The sequence below is a fragment of the Scatophagus argus genome, chromosome 23 (genome assembly GCF_020382885.2).
Source record: "Scatophagus argus isolate fScaArg1 chromosome 23, fScaArg1.pri, whole genome shotgun sequence".
NCBI classification, from domain to species: domain Eukaryota; kingdom Metazoa; phylum Chordata; class Actinopteri; family Scatophagidae; genus Scatophagus; species Scatophagus argus.
The window spans coordinates 1,599,156-1,619,962 of NC_058515.1; the positions used below are offsets into that span (position 1 = coordinate 1,599,156).

At 40.3% G+C, this 20,807-nt stretch overlaps 1 protein-coding gene across 9 annotated transcripts; it reads left to right on the forward strand.

The window, feature by feature from the left end:
- Positions 1-722: 722 nt before the first annotated feature.
- mtmr1a (myotubularin related protein 1a) lies at positions 723-15,872 on the forward strand. 9 transcript variants are annotated; one of them, XM_046381315.1, is made up of 20 exons: positions 723-1,153; positions 2,413-2,518; positions 2,625-2,648; positions 4,654-4,677; positions 6,629-6,697; positions 8,070-8,157; positions 8,684-8,778; positions 8,894-9,001; positions 9,219-9,317; positions 9,691-9,774; positions 10,214-10,363; positions 11,462-11,650; positions 11,795-11,980; positions 12,156-12,314; positions 12,399-12,446; positions 13,300-13,392; positions 13,630-13,743; positions 13,826-13,869; positions 13,953-14,085; positions 15,209-15,872. In XM_046381315.1, exons 1-20 carry the CDS (start codon positions 1,047-1,049, stop codon positions 15,374-15,376), a joined length of 2,088 nt encoding a protein of 695 aa, XP_046237271.1. In that variant the 5' UTR covers positions 723-1,046; the 3' UTR covers positions 15,377-15,872. The 9 variants fall into 9 exon arrangements, with proteins under 9 accessions (XP_046237271.1, XP_046237273.1, XP_046237272.1 ...); XM_046381317.1 differs by lacking the exon at positions 2,625-2,648; XM_046381316.1 differs by lacking the exon at positions 4,654-4,677 and having other exon boundaries at positions 724-1,153.
- Positions 15,873-20,807: the final 4,935 nt, after the last annotated feature.

Here is a 20,807-nt window from a genome sequence, read left to right on the forward strand (position 1 = left end):
TCAGGCTAATATGTTGTTATCAGGCTTAAGCAGTTATATGGTTGAACTGTTAATTCTGGGTGACATTATTTAGAATAGTGTGCTCTTATTTTGAAAAGATTTTTTTTTTTTTTTAAAGGCAAAGGAGATGAAACCATGGTTAGCATTCATATGATTGGCTGAGTGCTGCTCGTGCTGCTCTGGTTGTAGCTAGATGAGGCAGTAGTGCTGGGAACTCTCCCAGCAAGCACCGGGGCAATAGACTCATGTCCATAAGGCCTGTTTTATGTGTTCCTATTTTTTTAACGGTTATCATTTTGTTCTACATTGATCTCCACGATGTTCCTTTTATTTCTACACATTGATTACAATTTAAAGCATTAGATATTATCACTAGAAGAGGTCAGACTATGAGCGATGTTGGTGTACTGTTGTGCTGCTATCAAAATAAAACCAAAACCCCATCTTTTAAAAAGCAGCTATGACTATAAACATGACTATAACAAATGCTGTATGTCCAGGCTTGGTTGGTCTTTTAGCAGAATACGGAGTGTTTTTACTAGCAGTATCTCAAACTATATTGAGCTCAACTCTTTCTAGTGAGCAAACATTTATTTTGTGTTATATTTTATCACGTTTGGTAGCTATTGCATTGTGGTAATTACAGATCCCAGCAACTAAAATGCACGCCCAAGAAAACATAGGCTATTTAATTTCACATTAAGACATGACAAACCTGAACAAAACGACCGCCGTAACAGCGATGACACAGTGCGCGCCTTCCTCTCATCCTCGCATCGCTGGCGTATTGTGGGCGGAGCTACAGAGCGAGGAAGAGATGCAAGTGAAAGACCAACAGGAGGAAGCACAAATAACCAAATGACAGGAAACCAGAACCTACAAGATACATTTTACTGACATTCCCGAACTCAACAGAACAGTCGATAGGTGTGCGCCCTGGGCGGAAATTGGAATTGAACAAAGGGCCAATTTCATTGGCGTTCGCACATTAGAGGAAATCGTCCGCCCCCCAACAGTGACCCAGAAAGTAAACAGATCTCCGGCATATGGAGAAACAGGCCGGGGCTTCCGGGGGTGCGGATGGAGCAGGCCAGAGCAAAAAGCCCTGGGGCTCGCCGACCTGCGGACCAACCGCTAGTGAAACCCTTGACAGGTGAGTGGGCTTCTTATTACTACAATATGTCAAATGTCGACGAGAAGCAACGTCTATTTCCGTTTGTCTTGCTTCTGTACAATATGTAATTACATATTACCTATTAAATATTACACAAATATTTCTTAAATCGAGAGGATCATATTTTTGTTTCGGCGTGGATGCGATACATAAAGTAGAGCTTGGTTCACTAACAATTCAGAAACCAAAAGTGGTTAAAGGGTATTCTTCAGTGAGCAGAGGCTACAGCGTCTTGCTCTTTCTGACTGGTGTGTAGGGAGCGTACGGTACACTAGCTAACAGCGAGTAGCCTACAAGCTTGACTGAATCGCCATACTAAGACATAAGAGCAAGGACATGACAGCGCATCTTGTGAGATGAATCCACATGGTCCATGATAGGGATAAGAGACAAATAGCGTGAATATGACAGTTACCGTTAACTCGGATTAATAGGCCTAGCTTAGTGTAAACGTTAAAGTAACTACCGCTAGCGCAATTAGACCACAGTAATGTACTGATGTATCGCTGAGTACAGTGCAGTAAGACCAAAACTCCAACAACTACTAGATATAATTCGATAATTTCTTTATGAGATGAAATTCAATTTTGCTTAAGAATATGTACCCGACAAGCATAATACGAGATATTAACATTTTCCATAACCATAGTTCGTCCAAACATAAGTGTTCACTCATTACTCTGAATAGCCCTCTTTTTAGGACAGCGGCGATGTATACATAATTGCTTTTTCGTTAAGGCGGCATAACTGTACGGATGTATTCCTAAAAGTCTGATATATTATCGGCCTGATAATAGCGAAATTGATCTATATCTATAGCCTGATAATATGAGGGCAAACTGTTCTCATTGACGTAACAAGCATTAGCATGTTGCTGGTGTGAACATTGAGATTATAAACTTGTTTTTGCAATGCTCAAATGTGAAATTATCTGTTATCTTATCAGTATTGGCCATGAAAAGCAGACAGTTAATGGTTCTATGTATTGGCTGAAAAAAATCCATAATGTGCCTAAATAATCAATCAAATTTTTCCTGCCAGTCTGGGGTGGAATCAAACCGACAACCCTCCAGTCACAAGCTTCTCAAACCTCTAGGCCACGGCTGAAAGCCTTTAATATGAGACATCTATGCACAAAGTATTAATTTTCATTGATATTAAAAGCGATGAAAAAACGGCAAAAGTATCTTTGTTTAGTGACTATATATCAGCTTTTTTACTGGTCTCTTTCTGCTCAGTCCAACAGGTTCTCATGTAGAGTGGTGTAAACAGCTGATAGCTGCCACCATCTCCAGTCAGATCTCAGGATCAGTCCCACCTGACATTGTGAACAGGGACAACAAGGTAGCTAATAGACACACACACACACACACACACACACACACACACCCCAATACAAACTCACAATGCTGACAGTATGTCTCATCACTTTGTGTTTTGTAACTGATAGGCTGGGAGAAGAGCCGATTTAATGGTAAGCTTTTCAGGATTGGCGACATGTGTGCACATATTTGTGTGCTGTAAATACCCTTCAGGTAGAGGTTTATGTGTTAGGTGTATGTGAATGTACTTTAGCTTTAGCTAAATTACTATTAAAGAGACAGTTCACTCCAAAATCATAGAAAAATATATTTCCTTATTTTCCTCTTGTCCACAGTGTTATTTATCCATCTGGATTGCTTTTGTGTGAGGGGCTGAGTTTGGAGATATTGGCTGTTGAGATTTTATTTTATTTTTTTCCATCCAATTAGATGAAGTGCCCTCTGATTGGATAATACTTGGGACAAGGTAGACCGCTATAGAGGCAAGAGCTCCAAAACTTAGTAACTCACTATCAAAACAATAGCGATGATAAATAGCATTACAGGTAATGGGAAAAATAGATTCTGTTTTGGTTTTTTTTAAGTTTTGCAGTGAGCTGTCCCTTTAGGCTGCTGTAGCCTCGCTCTTCTGCTTCCGTCTGTCAGCACTGCAGCCTGCTTTCCACAGCCGCAGCTGTCCTCAACTAAAGCACGTGATTGGTTAATTGAAAACTGAGCAGTGTTCTCCCAACTGTCTATTGGTTTGAGAGAAAGGAAATGTGTGTGTGTGCACGTATTTCTCAGTACATATATACAAATAATAAATTACTGTAATTTCCAGACTATTGAGCGCACCTGAATATAAGCCGCACCCACTAAATTTATTGTACATATATAGGCCACAATTGTCTATAAGCCGTAGGTATTAAATTAGCCGCATCATTATTTAAGCCGCAGGGTTCGAAGCGTGTGAAAAAAGTAGCGGCTTATAGTCCGGAAATTATGGTAAGTGTCTAGGTTTTCTGTACATCGTATGTACTACTACGGACAATAACTGCACCAACCAGCTGAACGCAAGTTGGGTGTCGTTATGTCTCTCTGCCACACAAAATAATCGCATCTGATAAAATATTTGCAACAGTAGAAACTTGCTTCCTTCCCTCACATGGTATGCGACAAAATGAGCTGAACCTCACCTGAAACCATGTTATATGGTCGTGTCTCGTTGGACTCAGAGCAAGGAGCTGAACTAAGCCTTTGGCAACAGTGGATTTTAAGGAACAGATTTAGATGAGAGCAAAGGGAGCAAAGGTGGGGGGGACTGGGACGTTGACAAATAATCTATACACAGCAGCCAAAGTTATTGTCATAATTTGTCAGTTGTCAAAGTGATTTCACCACTTTCACCACAGTTTACATCAGTACATACTAATTTAAATGAATCTTAACATATGGCTAAGAAATCCCAGTAGTGGTCAGTTCACCCAATCACAAGGACGCACACTCAGTGAGAAGTGGGGGTTTTTTTGTTCATATTTGGAGATCTGAGATTTCTGCCTCCACCCAATACATGGAGATGAATGGAATACAATCTATGGTGTACACACTGTTGAAAACGGCCTTTGAAACAGCTCAGAATCGTCTCTTTACAGCAACAACACGGTTTTCTCTCAGATTATTTCTGTGGTAAGAAGTAGTTACCACAAAATCTTTTGACTAACATCATCTGAGTGACGTACAGCTGTTGAATTTTAATGAATGTTATTTGCACAAATGATAAATTTCATTTACCTTCATTGTTTTAGAGCAGAATTCAGATATGACATGAGTCGCATTGTTAATGAAACACAAGCTTTTCCGTCGTCTGTGTTATACCCACACACATAACATACGGTATTTGCTTTGCTGTTCTGCAGCTCTCTTCTTACACCGTAACAGGTTTCAGTCGCTGTGTTCGCTTAAATATTTATATTGATTTGTTTCTGAAGTTGCAGTGCATTTTTCTTATTGCTTATCTGTGTGCATCCGTCCCTCGCGAAATTCAGAATGTGAATGATCGATTTTCCGCAGAAAGATGTGAATTATTATATAACTAAATTAGTTGTTTCCATTTCATGTGAATTTGTTGTTTTGTTTGTTTGTTTGTTTGTGTGTGTACTTGTGTTGGTTAACCTCCAGATGTCCAAGAGACTGAATCCCAGGGTAAGAGATGTGGTCGTATCAGCTTGTTTTCTGATGAATATTATTTATACATTTGAGACACATTCAAGTGCGTGTGAGTCTTCTAACTGTTAACAGGAATGGAATGTCAGTTTTATGGCAAATTAAATACTGCCTGACAATTCGTGCTTCACTGCACTGATATAAAGATACGCATCAAAGTGAATATTAACGCAACAGTTTGTTGGTTACTGACTTTGACTGTTAAGTGTGCGTACCCTGTTTTTCATGTAAACAGGATATGAATACGTGTGGTTGAGGCATATCAAAGTGACTATAGATATATTAGATTCGTCACCATCAGCCCATCAGACCCACCGGAGGCCTTCAATCTTCATCTCTGCCTTTTCCAGCTCAGTGCGCTTCCCTCTTAGTTTTCCTTTCCCTGTACCTTTCTTTTTCGGGCTTTTGATACCTCTGCCCTGGCAACAGCCTTGGCTGGAACTATTTTATTTTCTATGTATGTCTGTACGTTTGCCTGTCCGTTTGTCCATCCTATTCCTGTGAACGATTGGAAGATGAATGTAATTTATTTGAGTATGCAAATGAGCACTTTGACCACAGTTCCCCTTTCCACTTTATTCACTGATTAGATAACAGCGAAGAAATTGATTTAACAGAAATTGCAGTTGCATGCAAGGATAAAGAGATTTAGGTTTAACTAAATGATGAGCGTTTTTTTTTTATTAAAGAGGACTCATCAAATAAATGTATGTATTTTTAGCTTAATATTAAAGCTTAATATTTTCAAATCAGTGACTGTATTTAAAGGTGTACGACATCCCCAAAAGTGAAGGCAAAACATTTGGAGCCCCCTGGTGGCTGACTGCAGCACAGCCACAGTGGTGCATGCAGATGCAGTGGCCTTATTACCGAAACACCTGTCACCTGTGTATGAGTATGAGTTAACGTAAAAATAACCACGCTACAATGCCAAAAGCTCACAAGTTCCATGTAAATCTGAAATTACAGTGGAAGGAAGTAAAACTCTTGCGACAAAAGAAAACACGGTCATTCATCTTTGCGTTGCTTTCTGCAATAAAATGTCCAAAAATGACTAGTTAAGTTGTGCAACACACATTAAATGTTTTCAACAATGTTCACAAAAATCCATCATTTTATTCAAGGTAATGAAACATTTTCTTTTGGCCGCTGTCACCATAACTTTTCGGAGACGGTCATAAATGAACCTGGCAAACTTGACTAAACGTAACATGACGAAAAGCATTAAAGCTTTTCCTCGTCTGTGAATAGTTCCGCTTGAGTCACGTCAGATGGACTTTTATCAGCAGCGGCGGATGTTTAATAATCAACGACTGCCTTGATTGCTTTTCCGCAACAGAAATTACATTGTGTGGATTTAATTAATTCATTTACCAACACGGTGGACGTATTAATCAGTTGAAGAGATATTAGAGAAACAAGGTTGTCACGTTTTGCTCAATTCCAGTCCAATGCCATCCTAAATCACTGATTTATAATGTGTAGGACTTATTTCTGATGACTTGGGAGCGTGGAGCACCGTCAGCACAAACAATGGGATGGGCTGTGCCTGTAAACAGAGTTCAAAATGTCGGCAGTCGCTGAGGTAGCTGGAGTGACTGGCGTTGAATGGGAGCACTTGGAAATCCGTCCTTGACACGGTCATTTTAAACTCAGGACATCGTATGATAAAACTGGTTACACTCTTCTGGACCTCAGCCAACCAGCTCAGGTAAAACGTATTATTATGTGAATGCAGACTGTGTACGCGTTGACATATTTGGCGTGCAGGCACCTTGTCACCTCCCTGCAACGACACACCAGGCTTAGCACAGCAGAGAGTGGTGAGTGATGGTGTCGTACTCATGGGGTGATTTGTATTTACTGCATTATTTCTCTTTTTTCTCTTTCTCTTTTTCCTCACTTCCTCCATGCTCACTCTCCCATACAGCAAGATTCACAAGATGAAGGGCTTTGTTACCATGGAGAACGTGATTCTGAGCATCCTTCCAATGCTTTGGCAAGTCTCTGCCTGTCCTTTGTCCTGTTTACTGCCTTGTCAACCTGTCTCATTCTGCTTCTCCTCCCCTTCTCCTTATTTCAACTTCCTTCAGTGCTTTTGTCACAGGAAATTGCAGCTCATAACACGTTTGACACTAAAAGGTACTAAAAGTTCCTAAACGTAATGGAAGTGAATTATTAAATTACTCAAGTGCTGGTATAGGGCCGCACGGTGGTGCAGTGGTTAGCAATGTCGCAAGAGCACTGTAGCACTGTAGCAAGAGGGTTCCAGGTTCGAATCCCAGTCTGGGCCCTTCTATGTGGAGTTTGCATGTTCTTCCTGTACCTGTGTGGGTTTTCTCCGGGTACTCCGGCTTCCTCCCACAATCCCACAAACATGCACATTAGGTTAACTGGCGGCTGACTGGCGACCGCAGGGCCAGGGTGTACCCCGCCTCTTGCCCGTAGTCAGCTGGAATAGGCTCCACCTCCCCCGCGACCCTGACGGATAAGCGGTATAGAAAATGGATGGCTGGATGGAAGTGCTGGTATAAATTCTATGCATGATCCCTCATGTATTTTTGTATTTACTTACTTTGCTCTTGTTACTGCTGTTACTGTTCTGTTAATTTCATCCTGTAAAGCATATTCATTTATTTAGTGACCTTACAGAGAGCTGAATATACTTAAGATTATTTCATGTAGCCAAATTTCTAACCCATTGTATTCACTGTAATATTTTAAAATATACTGAAATGTGTTGCTGGTATCAAATTCACAATGAGCATATATTTACAAAAAATCAGTCAAATCGAGGAGGTAAAACAAATACAAATCTAAGTGAGAAATGAAGTCATCACATTCTGTTTCATTTATGTTTTACACAGAGTCCCAACTTTGTTGAAATTTTAGTTTAGATATAGTATAGACAAAGGTCAAGAAACAGCATTTATCACGTTATCAATGATTGTTTACCATTGTCAGGCAAGTTCAGTTTGTGAATGGAGATGAGTGTGTCTCATGTGGTTTCTGATGGAAATGAGTGAGAGGCAGAGTCCAGTGCGATGCCATGGAAAACACACACATCCATTAAATTTTGAGTCTTGATTAATGGTGATAATTCACAATGAATGGCGTTTGGTTACATCTGCGGTGTTTGAGTTTGTATGTGTGATGCGCAATTTATTGTCTCATCAGAAATGAAAGGACGTGGTTATTTATTTTATTTTTTTTAACTCAAGCATGCTACTCTCTAGCATTACCTTTGTTTGTTCAGTTACTTTGTAGAAGGTGTCATCTAAATACTATTGCAGATACAAAAAAAAAATCTTCAATTAGACTTATTTAAGCTGGGTCTTGTGGTCCGACTAACTAGTCTGTGTCTTGTACAGAACCTTCCAGCTCTGAGATACGGGGTTCAGGTCAGAATGTTCCAGAACCAGGTTCCTCTGCTACCAGGAGAAACTGTCCAAATGACAGGTGAGTCCACCTACACTGTTTGTCACCTCTCTTTCCATATTGAGCCTGTTCACACTTGGTGTTAACGCGCGTCATGGGTGGTATGATCACAAGTCAGTTCCTGGTTTTGATTTGACGCTTCAACAAATTGACACTGCGTTTTACGAGTAAAGAAACTCACTGTGTTACATTTAATGCAGAACTTACAATAATGCTATGAATTCGCCATCTTGCGATGTTTATTACGTTTCTCCCGACCCAAAGATTTGAGACAGCATCTTAACTGACTTTCACAACTGGAACTCGAGGCGTCTTCCGCGCGTCCACGTCTGTACTTAGAGCTGTCAACTTCCTGATCAGGTCACACGGGATGGATGTTCAAAATAAAATGAATGGCAATACCAGATGTAAAACAGGCTCATGTCATCATGTGTACAGTCATTTCTTAAACCTGAATTAATATATAAAACATCACATGCTCTATGCGCTATGCTCATCACCTATTAAACAGTACATTATCTTTTTGTGCGTGTGTGTGTGTGTGCAGTCAAGGACGTGATGTATATTTGTCCGTTCAGCGGCCTGGTTAATGGAACCCTGACCGTCTCAGACTACAAGCTCTATTTCGCCAGCGTGGAAAGGGTACCGCACACCTCGTCTACTGATCGCTCAGCATTGCTTTAATACCTTTAATTTGCAATCACAGCACTGTTGTGTCTTTGCCGCTGTATGTTAATGTTAGTCTGCATACATACAGGAGTCTCCTTTCATTCTTGATGTGAACTTGGCGGTCATAAGCAGACTGGAGACCATCAGCGTTCCCAACCAGGGAGAAAACACCAAAGGACTGGAGCTGGTCTGCAAGGTACCGTTCTCTCTCACACTCACACACACACACTCCACATATGAGATGTCCTGATGGATACTGTGCATCCAAACAGACAATTTACCGTTTTACTTCATAATAACAGATACATGTTCCACCAACAAAGTCATAACAGCCACAAATTCCATTAGAGAACTGGTGGAATCAGAAAACGCTGGCTGCTAACTGCTTTCCTCTAATGTTTCCCCTGCATCAGGATATGAGGAGTCCCAGGTTTGCTTATAAGACAGAGGAAGGGAACCCAGATGTGGTGGAGGTGCTGAGCAAACATGCCTTCCCCCTCTCTCACGACCTGGTCAGTCTCATTCAAATGTTATTGTTTTTTTATTTTTTTTGCAATTGAAATTTCACAATGTATACTTGCACAATTGAAAATAAAAGCCCCCCAAATGACTCAGTGTATAGAGTTGTGTTTGGTCATAAAAAATTAACAGTTTAAAGATATAAGTTTGGGTTGGCAGTTTTGACAGGATTACATAGCAAACAATTGATCAGTTATTTGAGATAAATAATCAATTAATAACTCAATAATGAAACAGATCATCACATAAAAATATGCTACGCTCCAGGACATTTTATCTTTATTTTTTTGAAAGTACAGTATCAGCATTTCCATAGTTTGATTGTGACTGAACGCTAACTGTTTGTCCTGCGACATCCTCTGGCAGCCACTGTTTGCCTTCCTGTACAACGATCAGTTTCCTGTAGATGGCTGGAAAGTATACGACCCCACAGCGGAGTACAGGCGTCAGGTAATTACACATCAACTGTAACACTGCATCTGCTCCTGTCTTTCTAACAATTAACTAATTTCACATGCTGTTAGTTTAAACATGATGGCATTTTGCAGTGATCATGTTTCTATGAGTACAAGAGAGTGTATTACAGATTTTTATTGTATAGCTTATCAGTAAACTAACAGTTATGTTAAACTCACTCTCACTTTTTGTTTTCAAAACAAATGCTGTTTTTATTCATTTCTTATTTCACTTTTGTTGTTAAGCTACCATCAGTGAGACTCAACACTTCCTATAATTTTTTCACAAGTCTCGTGAAAGTAGCTGGAAGGCTTTTAATGTGAACTGTTTGTGCAGGAAGTGTTCAGAGTGTCTGAAAAACATTAAAGAAATAACAATACTGTATCTGTAGGAAATCTTCTGTAGAAAATCTTCTTGGCTTGTGTTTTCTCAGGGGCTACCCAATGAGAGCTGGACCATCAGCAAGATAAACAGCACCTATGAGCTGTGTGACACCTATCCCTCCATCCTGGTCATCCCCACCAACATCACAGATGAAGACATAAAACGAGTGGCTGTGTTCAGAGCCAAGCACCGCATACCGGTCAGTCTGAGCAATCCATACTGACAAGAGACACATTGCCAACCAACTTATAGTTTGATGCTCTCTTGGCCAGTAGATCAGAGTTTTCCTGGCCCCTTGCATATTTTTTACTGGCCAAAAAAAAATTCTTTCTTTTTTTTCTTTGTCCGCCATAATTCAATAAGTTATTGTTACATTTCAGTCAACATAGATAGAAGAATTAGAAAGAAGACATAATGGCATTTGTATGCAAGACAAACTACTGCCTGTCTGTTTCAACATTCATGAACATTAGGTAATTATTCAATCCAATTATTAAACCTTTACATCATTATTATTATTATAATGATGGTGATTATTATTATTATCAAATGCATGTTTCCAGGTGTTTTTAAGAAGAAGTCACAGCCCATGGAAGTCATATCACTTTTGTTCATGTTGTATGAATAAAACTGAACATTATGAGACATCATGACTTATTTTGACTGTGCAAGAAATGATCATTGACAGTAATATCTGACATTAGCTAGCGTTAGCATTAGCGTTAGCATTAGCGTTAGCTCAGCACAGCGACTAAGCAGTGAAAAGTCACTGCTGGGCACAACACACTGGAAAGCAGTTTAGAAGCAGCCAATCTGTTTTGCTGAAAACAAATTTCATAGCAGATTATGAAAACAATGTCACATGTTGGGTCTAAACATTATAATGTATGAGTAGCTTTACAGTAGTTCTTAACTGTAGCTTCAAATCTTACATAGGTGATACATTGGGATCCCATGTCCACAGATGATCTTATGTTGGACATGACATATGATGTACCTGCTACAATACTGTCACATAAAAGAAGCTCTTATTATAAACTAAACTTATTTTAAAATGGAAGCTAGTTTTGTTTACATTACGTTACGGTTTTCCACCAAAACACTTAGCGTCTCTCAATACTTCTTGGTACTTAATATTATAAGTACCAGGAAGATGTAATTGACTTTCTGTAGCTCTCAGTTCCAAGCCCATTGGTTTCTTTGAAGACATAAAACACCTCACAGTTACAGTACAAGTTCATGGAAACAAAGGATTGAGTGTCCTCCTGGACCTGAACTGGTCATACTCTCCCTGCAGGTCTTGTCCTGGATTCATCCGGAGTCTCAGGCCACCATCGTACGCTGCAGCCAGCCGTTAGTCGGACCTTCGGACCGTCGCTGTAAAGAGGACGAGCGCTTCCTGCAAATCATCATGGATGCCAACGCCCAGTCCCACAAGCTCACCATCTTTGATGCTCGACAGAGTAGTGTAGCAGTAACCAACAAGGTACAACACGGCCATGCTTAAACAGAAAAATATACCTGTTTTTCTTGTTTTCTCTCCCTCTCTCCTCACCTTTGACTGATATTGTTCCCTTTTCAATTCCTCTACTCTCTCCTTCTCTACCTCCGATGTCCCCTACACTTGCAGGCAAAGGATGGAGGCTATGAAAGTGAGAGTTTCTACGCAAACGTAGAGCTGAACTTTCTGGAAATCCCCAACATCCATGTAATGAGGGAGTCTCTGAGGAAGATGAAGGATGTGGTTTATCCCACCATAGATGAAGCTCACTGGCACTCGGCTATTGACCAGACACACTGGCTGGAGTACATACGGGTAAATCACACAGACAAGTAACACACAATAAAGTAAAACTTTTGTCTTTACCACCATACTCCCATCCTTGTTTTCAGAAAATTTATAGATGGATATATAAGACCTTTAATGGTTTAAAGGTCAGCAGAAGGTGTATCATCAACATGTGTGTTGTGTGTGTGTGTGCTGTGTGTAGCTGTTACTAGCAGGAGCGGCAAAGATAGCTGATAAGCTGGAGTCTGGGAAGACATCAGTGGTGGTCCATTGCAGTGACGGCTGGGACAGAACCTCTCAGCTCACCTCTCTGGCCATGCTGATGCTGGACAGTCACTACCGCACCCTCAGAGGATTCCAGGTCACACAACATCCCACTATCAGCTATACATTATAATCTTCATCTGTACCTCATAATAATTAGCTGTGTGTGTTTTGTTTGCAGGTTCTGGTGGAGAAGGAGTGGATTAGTTTTGGACATAAATTTGCTGCTGTAAGGAATAGAGAATTTTATTCTGATGATACTCTTGCTACTAATGAACTTTAACAGTACCATTCCAAAGCCTGATTTTTTTATTTTTTATTTTTTTTTATGGCAAACTTTATTGATTTTAAACAAAAAATTATACATTAAATAACCACATTCACAAATGGTCCGCACCCACACAGGCAGTCAGCACAAGATAAGAATCACAGTGCACGGTATAACAAGAACAACACAAATATAAATAAAAAGTTACGAATACAACACTGAATCAGTTAAAAAAAAAAAAAAAAAAGACGGATAACAGAGCATCATTGATCCAGTGGCGTATAATGGACATGAACAATTAGGAGGAGCTTATCAAGAAGCTCACAGCGTGATGCAGTTCCCTGGACGTCAAGCATATAAGGAAAACCTAGGGTCTTTTTTTAAATTTTGAAAAACAGTGAGAGCTGCAAGATTACAGACTGAAGTAGATCTAGTCAACTTTGTGGCCTCCTGTTTATCAATCATATCCCTTTGGTGACAGCTAATACACATCCGAGAACCAGAGCAGTGAGCAGAACCATTGTATGAAATGTTTTTCATTTACTATTAAAGCCAATGAAAACCACTTACAAGAATAAATGTGATGCAGCTGTTAATGTTTTTTAATGATTTTTAAATCATGTGCAACAAATTGACAGTCCAGCATAAAGACATTCCAAAGTTATTTACTTACTCAGTGCTCAAAACACATTGCACACATGTATGTATGAAATATTCCATTCTATTTCGCTGAATAATTATTACACGCGTACAGAAACTCGGATGTGGATAGTTTTCTGCATGTCTGCTGAAAGCATTGTTTTCTGTGTTGTAGCGTGTGGGCCACGGTGACGAGAACCATGCTAACTCGGAACGCTCGCCTCTCTTCGTCCAGTTCATCGACTGTGTTTGGCAGATGACTCGACAGGTCAGCCTGCGTTCTCGCTTTTGATTAAACTTTTTGATTAAACCTCAGCTTCAAAACCTGAAGAACTACTAACCAAACACATGCCATAACCGGTACAAAGTACAGGTGTGATTACTAATTTTGAGGAAGAAGTGTGCAAATATTATGCAGCCAGTCAGGATGAGCCAATGAATGTGTGCTTGGGCTCAGTTGTTGGCATTTCCCCACTCATTATCACTTCTTTTTGCCTGGCTGCAGTTCCCAGCTGCCTTTGAGTTCAATGAGTTGTTCCTCATCACAGTCTTGGACCACCTCTACAGCTGTCTGTTTGGTACATTCCTCTATAACAGTGAACAGGAGAGAGCAGCCAAGGTTTGTACCACTCCTCTGTTAATAAAGGTTATGGGTCTGTAAGAGCCACGTCAGATTTAAGTCTTCTTCCTGTCCTGTGTAGGAGGTGCAGACAAATACGGTGTCCCTGTGGTCCTACATTAACAGGTATCATATTTCCCACATGCATATGAGTAATGGACTGAATGACTATAGCGATTCTCTAACACTTCCATGGTGTCCCCTGACAGCCAACCTGAGGACTTCACCAACCCCTTCTATGTGGACTATGAGCACCATGTTCTGTACCCGCTGGTTTCCTCCAGACATCTGGAGCTGTGGAGCAGCTACTATGCCCGCTGGAACCCTCGCATGAGACCACAGGTACTCAGGCTGTGTGATGGCACCAAATATTTAAAACAGGAAGTTCATTCTCCCTGTGATTGGCTGGCGACCAGTCCAGGGTGTACCCCGCCTTTCGTCCGTAGTCAGCTGGGATAGGCTCCAGCCCCCCCGCGACCCTGATGGATAAGCGGTATAGAAAATGGATGGATGGAAGGAAGTTCATTCTGTAAAACAATCAAGTCAACAACCAAAGAAAGAGAAATAGGAAATGAAATGTAAAAGTCAGCTTCACTGACATTTCATCATCAATTTCAGAACTGTTAGACCAGCGACCAGTATTAGCTACAAACATTAGGGCCCAGTCTTCTTGTAAAACAGTGTTTTGGTATCATAGAGAATTAAAACTTTAATTTTGTGAAACTGACCATTACCCAGGAATCAGTAAAGTATTCTGATTCTGATTCTTGTAAAACTGTGACTTAATGCCTAAAAAAAAAATGAATTTAATGCATAATAACATACCCATTTCTTCATTTTATCCATAGACTGTAAATACAGTTGGCTGCGACCCCACACTGGTTACTGGATGAGCAGTTATTTGAAGTACTGATTAATCTGACAGTTACGTTTGTGATCAATCATTTAATCGTTTGCTTCATAAAATGTCACAAAATAGTAAAAATTTCGAAGTTGATGAAGGTCTTTCCCAGTTCTAAAAGCCATAGATACTTAGTTGTATATATTTATATATTTTTTAAGTCTTTTTGATTTTAAAGGAAAATACATTTATACTGTAAAGACTTTTAAAATAGTTACCAATTAATATTCTTTCATTCATTTAATTGCTAAATTAAGTTCTTAACTTAATACTGATGATATCATGCTTTCTGAAGTATGATTGCAGGTTTAGCCACAACAAACATTTCTTGAATTACAGTTCTATTTTCAACACATTGCAGGTTGTTTTTTTTCTTCCAAAAATATTACACTATTCCTAAATCTCAGAACAATTCACACATAGTTTCACTGTTAAAACAGCCCATGAGTGATTGAGATGTAGGGCCAGTTGAAACCTGGATGTTGCTCTGTCAGTACTTAATTCTTCCCCCCCAAGAGGACGGAACTGTCACCTGATGCTGTGATTGCGTGATGTGTGTTTCAGGTGCCAGTGCACCAGACTCTGAAGGATCTGCTGATCCTCAGAGCAGAGCTGCAGAAGAGAGTGGAGGAGCTGCAGAGAGAGGCCTCCTCCCACTCCCTGTCATCTTCCTCTGAACACTCCCCCTCCCCCACACACACCACAGGAACTCCACTGCACACTGCTGTCTGACAAACGCACACAGACACGCATGTTGGATGCATGTTTTAGCCTAATTACCGCAAATACTGAGGCTAACACTTGTTTACAATGTGAGGGAGGCTTCACAATATAATAATATAATTTTATATTAACATTCCTAAATAATTTTTTTGCGATGTTAAAAAGAAGTATTTCAAGGAAGTATTACAACTAGCCTTTAACAACTGTCAGAGATTTAATGAAACTCTTATTATTATTTGTATTATTCAAACAGTAAGGCAGACCAACTCACCCTGAAGTGTGTGATCCTTTCAAGTCAGCCACGACCGCACTCGACTTGATTCGCAGTTCCATAAAGTTGCCACCGGTTTTATGTACAGTGTTTTATTGTTGTAAAAAGAATTGTTACTCTTTGTCTCAGGGCTGTGTTATTCACCTAACTGCAGAAGACTGCCAGTGATGTTACAAATCACTGCAGTTACCAGTCGTGTTATATGATATATTAAAACCACTGCATGATATCTCACACTTTCTCTTTCTTTGTCAGTGATCAGTGGACAACTGCTTTTTCCCTGGTCACCACCTCACATTATTTCCTGATTTTCTGTTCTTTTATTATACTGTAGTAAAATTACTTGAATTTCTTGTCAGTGTTTCTCACAAATGAGCTAAAGGTTTGTGTATGTAGCACTGGTCCTAAACTGTATCTAAGTAATTAGTGTCTGACTGTTAATTCATTGAGTGAGCGAAACAAATGAAGGTCATATTAAAAAGATGGGACTCATCCAGAGTGGCTAACCCAAGTAAAGACAGTACTGATCACGAAGGATCCTCAAAACGGCGCAATCCCCTCCAACTAATATTCAATGACAATCAACAGCAATGATAAGTGTGGTTGGATGGTAACGAAGAGACGGAAGATGATCAGAACAGAAGGACTGAACCACCAGAACCCAACATTACAGATATTCAGGAAAGCTGCAAGTACCTTGGGATCCCACAGGCAAATGGAAACCACGAGGAGGCTGCAAGGAAGTCATCCACAATCAAATACCTACACAAAGTGAGGCAGGTCCTTAGAAGTCAGCTGAATGGGAAGAAAAGGGTCTTGGCCAATCAACACATACATCCTGCCAGTCATCACATACCCCGCCGGTACAATGAGTTGGCCAAAGGAGGAGAAAGAGGACATCAAGACAAGCAAGCTCTTCATGATGCACTTAGGGTTTCCCATGACTGTACATTAAGTGGAAGGAGGTTGAGGACTAGTGAGTGTCAGAACCACTGTCCAAGATGAAACAACAAAGATCCAAGAAAACAACAGGAAGGTGGCCCTCAGATGAACTGTCGAGCGAAAACCTCCGGCAGCAGAAACCTGGCAGTGTTGATGATGAGGAGGAAGACAAACCATCATGGAGGGACAAGCCCTCGTACCACAACAGATCGAAGAAGTGGCTGATATCAAGAAATCCTGTCAATGGTTGAACAAGGCTGGACTGAAGGACAGCATGGAAGTGTTAATCATGTTAGGACAACAACAGGCACTTAGCACAAGATCAGTAGAGGCTGAGGTCTATCACACCAGTCAGGACTCCAGATGCAGGCTGTGCAAAGATACCCCTGAGATAATTTAGCACAAAACAGCAGGGTGTAAGGTGCAGGCGTGAACAACATACATGGAACGTTATAACCAAGTGGCTGGCATAGTATACAGGAACATCTGCACTGAATATGGGCTGGAAGTCCCATGGTCAGAATGGAGAACACACTCCCAGGGTGGTTGAGAATGACCAATCTAAGATCCGGTGACGGCGAACGAGTTTGACATTGTAGTGGTCGTGAAACAACAGAAGAATGCTGTGGTGATAGATGTAGACCAATATAATTGCTGTAGTGTTTATTCTGATTGGCCCCAAACAGTATGCCTCATGTGCTTGCGACAGTATGGTGGTGTCTTTTTCGGCCGCGCTGTAATGTTAGTTAGCTTAGTTGGCCAGCTTCTCATCTATGAGTAGATATACAGGTGGTGGTAATGAGGAGTGATGCTGACTGTGTAGAAGGGTAACTTGAAAATGGAGGATTGATTGAAGATGGCCAGACATCACAGCAGCGGTGGTGAAGGGGTTCAGATGGGATGCAAATATTAACAGGGCTGAACAGACAGCTGAATGACAGTGGAGAGAGAGAGGACACTTTTAAAGTTTGATGGCTTGGTATCCCTTTAGTTTTATGCACCATGTAAATCACACTCTACCTGTGGCATTCTTTCTTGTAAATCTTGTCTATATACAAGTGATGTGTCTGTCTAATTATGTGAAAAACCTCACACCTCCTAACAATCCATTATCACTTCCATTTCAAAAGTAAAAAAGAAAGAATTCCAAACTTTTTTTTTTTTTGTCTTTTAAAATGGTTTCATTTATTGGTTCATATTAGTAACAAGTACCTGTAATATATTGCCAGAGAGTTATCATAGTGGAATAAGAGAGAAAGAAGAGTTCACTATTACACCTCAAGAAATGAAGATCCAACATTCAGTTGTCAAAAAGACACAAAGTTCAACACTCGTAAGCTACAAGTAAATGTGTATAGAGTATGCAGAGAAAAGCATGCATCAAAGTGTGTATAGGTATGAAAACAGTTTACTGGATTGGTGTATATGTGTTGTACGTGACAGATAGCCTTGCAAAACCAGCTCTCAATATCAAATCATTGATAGCTTTGCTGGGCTCCCATCTGCTTCTCAAAAAGCGAAGAATACATGACTCTTGTGTTTTCACCAAAAAAAAAAGTGAGGTTGCAGGATGGCTGGCTTTGCATGACACATTGACATCAGGCACTAGAGTGTAGTCCAGGGAGAGGGCAGTCAGAGTGGCAGAAAGCGTGGAGAGGTCAGTGTCATGTAACTGCATCCATGCACACAATGCAGATACCATAAAAACTTTGGAGATGCTTTACAAAGCCAGCTCACAGTATAACCCATGCTTAACATTAAGTCAGCCTGGCTTACATGGATTCAATGTGTGTTTCTACAAAACCAACTCTTGTCCTTCAAAGTCATATAGCGCACACCACTGATTTTACATATCAACATTATTGAGTCACATCTCCGCCTCTGCTGCTTTGATTTTTGGACATCTTTAATGTATCTCTGGCAAGCCTCACGACTTTATGGTGTAATAAATTGGTGGAGTAGAGTGACAACGTATCGCTATTTTGCTGCTTGTAAAACAACATTTTTAACAGTGAGACTGAAGCATGTTTTTTTCTTATGCGTTGTCTCACTGCATGTTTCCATCACTAAACCAGGCTAAAGTGAATGGAGAAAACTGGCAAGCCAAGCTCAACGGACATGGCTGGATGTATTCAGAATTTAGCATGGAAAAGATGGGAAAATGCTTACAGTAATCTGTCACTCAGAGGGGCAGCAGAGAAACCGTGAATCAACACAGCTTCTTTACTTGGGCTGCATGTGAGTGGATAACAAAAAAAAAATCTGTTTGAATTGTTACCTTTGTTTGAAACTGTTTAAGTTTTGAAAAAGTGACAGGCCTAATGCTTAATTACAAGTTTTTTTGGTACAATTTGGAGTGCTCCTGGATGAAAGACTTTACAGAATATCAAAAATGAATTGTCAAATTTAACCATCTTGTTGATACGGTCATTTCTATCCATTATACAGCTCAAGAACAGTGCTTTTCATTTTCTTAATTGCAGTGCTGTTGCAACATCTAAACAGTACTTGTGTAATGACTGCATTAGCCAGTGACTGACTGTACTGGCTAACACTCTCACTTTGTAAAATACCCCCCTCTACAGACCTATATGGCCCTAAATCCCATCTAGTGACACCACTGCTAGACCTTTATTGCTCTGGCTTTGGCTAGACATTCCAGCTGTCCCCCCATGTTAGTCTAATGGTCGCTTGTTGCAGGACTGTAGCAGCTTTATGTTGTACTGATGTCATATCATGTCCACCCAACTGTTTTTTCTGTACAGTCTGGTAACCAGTTGTAAACAACAGTGTGGGATGTCTACGCTGAATCTGAAACGAGTATCAACACCCACAGTACCATTGAGGCATTGTGTATCCAAGTGAGCACTGAACAATTGACTACATGTTGTTTGTAACATATCAGGTCCATCCATACTGTCCTTTCAGGGATGTAAAAAAAACATACAAACTCTACTCACTCTTCATCTAACCACAAAACAAATCCAGATGGCGCACTCGAGATCGCAAAGACATCTGTGTAACATTCAGATTTAAGGCCTGATTCAGTCCTTTTCTTTGCATTAATATTTCAAAACAAACAGCAAATTCAATTAATACATAAAGGTAAAGTTCATCTCAATCAATGCTACATCTTTGGTGAATTTGTATTTTTGCTACATGCCAAAGGCTTTTTGCTAGATAATCGATACATTCAGTAAACAGAAGGGTTTGTTATTTTGTGTTTGATTTGTGTCAGGTTCAACTCTCAGCAGCCTGAGCTTGATGAGACACCCAAACCTTTCAGTCCTCCGGTCGCTGTAACCATTCCCCCCTCCCACCACATCCAAGGTGACCACAGCAAAGGAGCTATATACTGTAGGAGCTGCTGTCTATGGGGTGTTAGATGAATACTCTGGTGTATCCCTGTGGGACAGAGCAGAGTCTAAGGCAAAGAGAGAAGCACCATTTGAATTACAGCTGGCAGGACAGAAAGGTCATCCATGCATGACTCTTATAAGGTGAAGCAGATCAGTTAAACAGTTTTTTACTCTAACCACTCGTCACCATCACCAGTCCCTGAACACACCGGACACAAGTTCAAAAAGCAGCTCAAAACCATGTTAAAAAATGTAAAAGTGCCCAAACTATGATCATTTTGACTTAAGTCTCTTCTGCTTAGTAGTGGTTGCCAAGACTACACATTGCTAAAAAAAAAAACCCTTGAATTTGTATTTTATTTATTCTGTTGCCAGAGTCATTGCTTAGTTTTCCTTATAATATGTTTTTCTGATGGTTAAAGTCTTCTAGAAAGCACAGGTTTTCAACTGACATCAGTGGATCTAGATACAGATGTCCTGTTCTGACCCACTGACCAACATACAGTTGCCCTTTAGTTTGTTACAATACTGATCACCGTGTTGTACTCAGAAGACTGACTAGCTGCTGCATTGTTTAAGAACTTTTACGGAAAAAGCGAAACAGAGGGATTGTGGGTAGAAGCAGGTTGGACCAGGATGTGGTATTCATGTAGGGATTGTGCTATATCCTGTCAGATATATAACCGACTTGTTTTACAAGGCCACCAACACTATTTAGAACTCATACAACACATACTCCCTAAGTATCTAAAATGACATGAGACAACAAGAGAGTTCCAACTCCACAAAATGCAAAGTCCCTCACCTATTCCCCTCAGTGTAGATACAGACTAACCAATCAGACACTACTCAAGTCATTAACAATGCA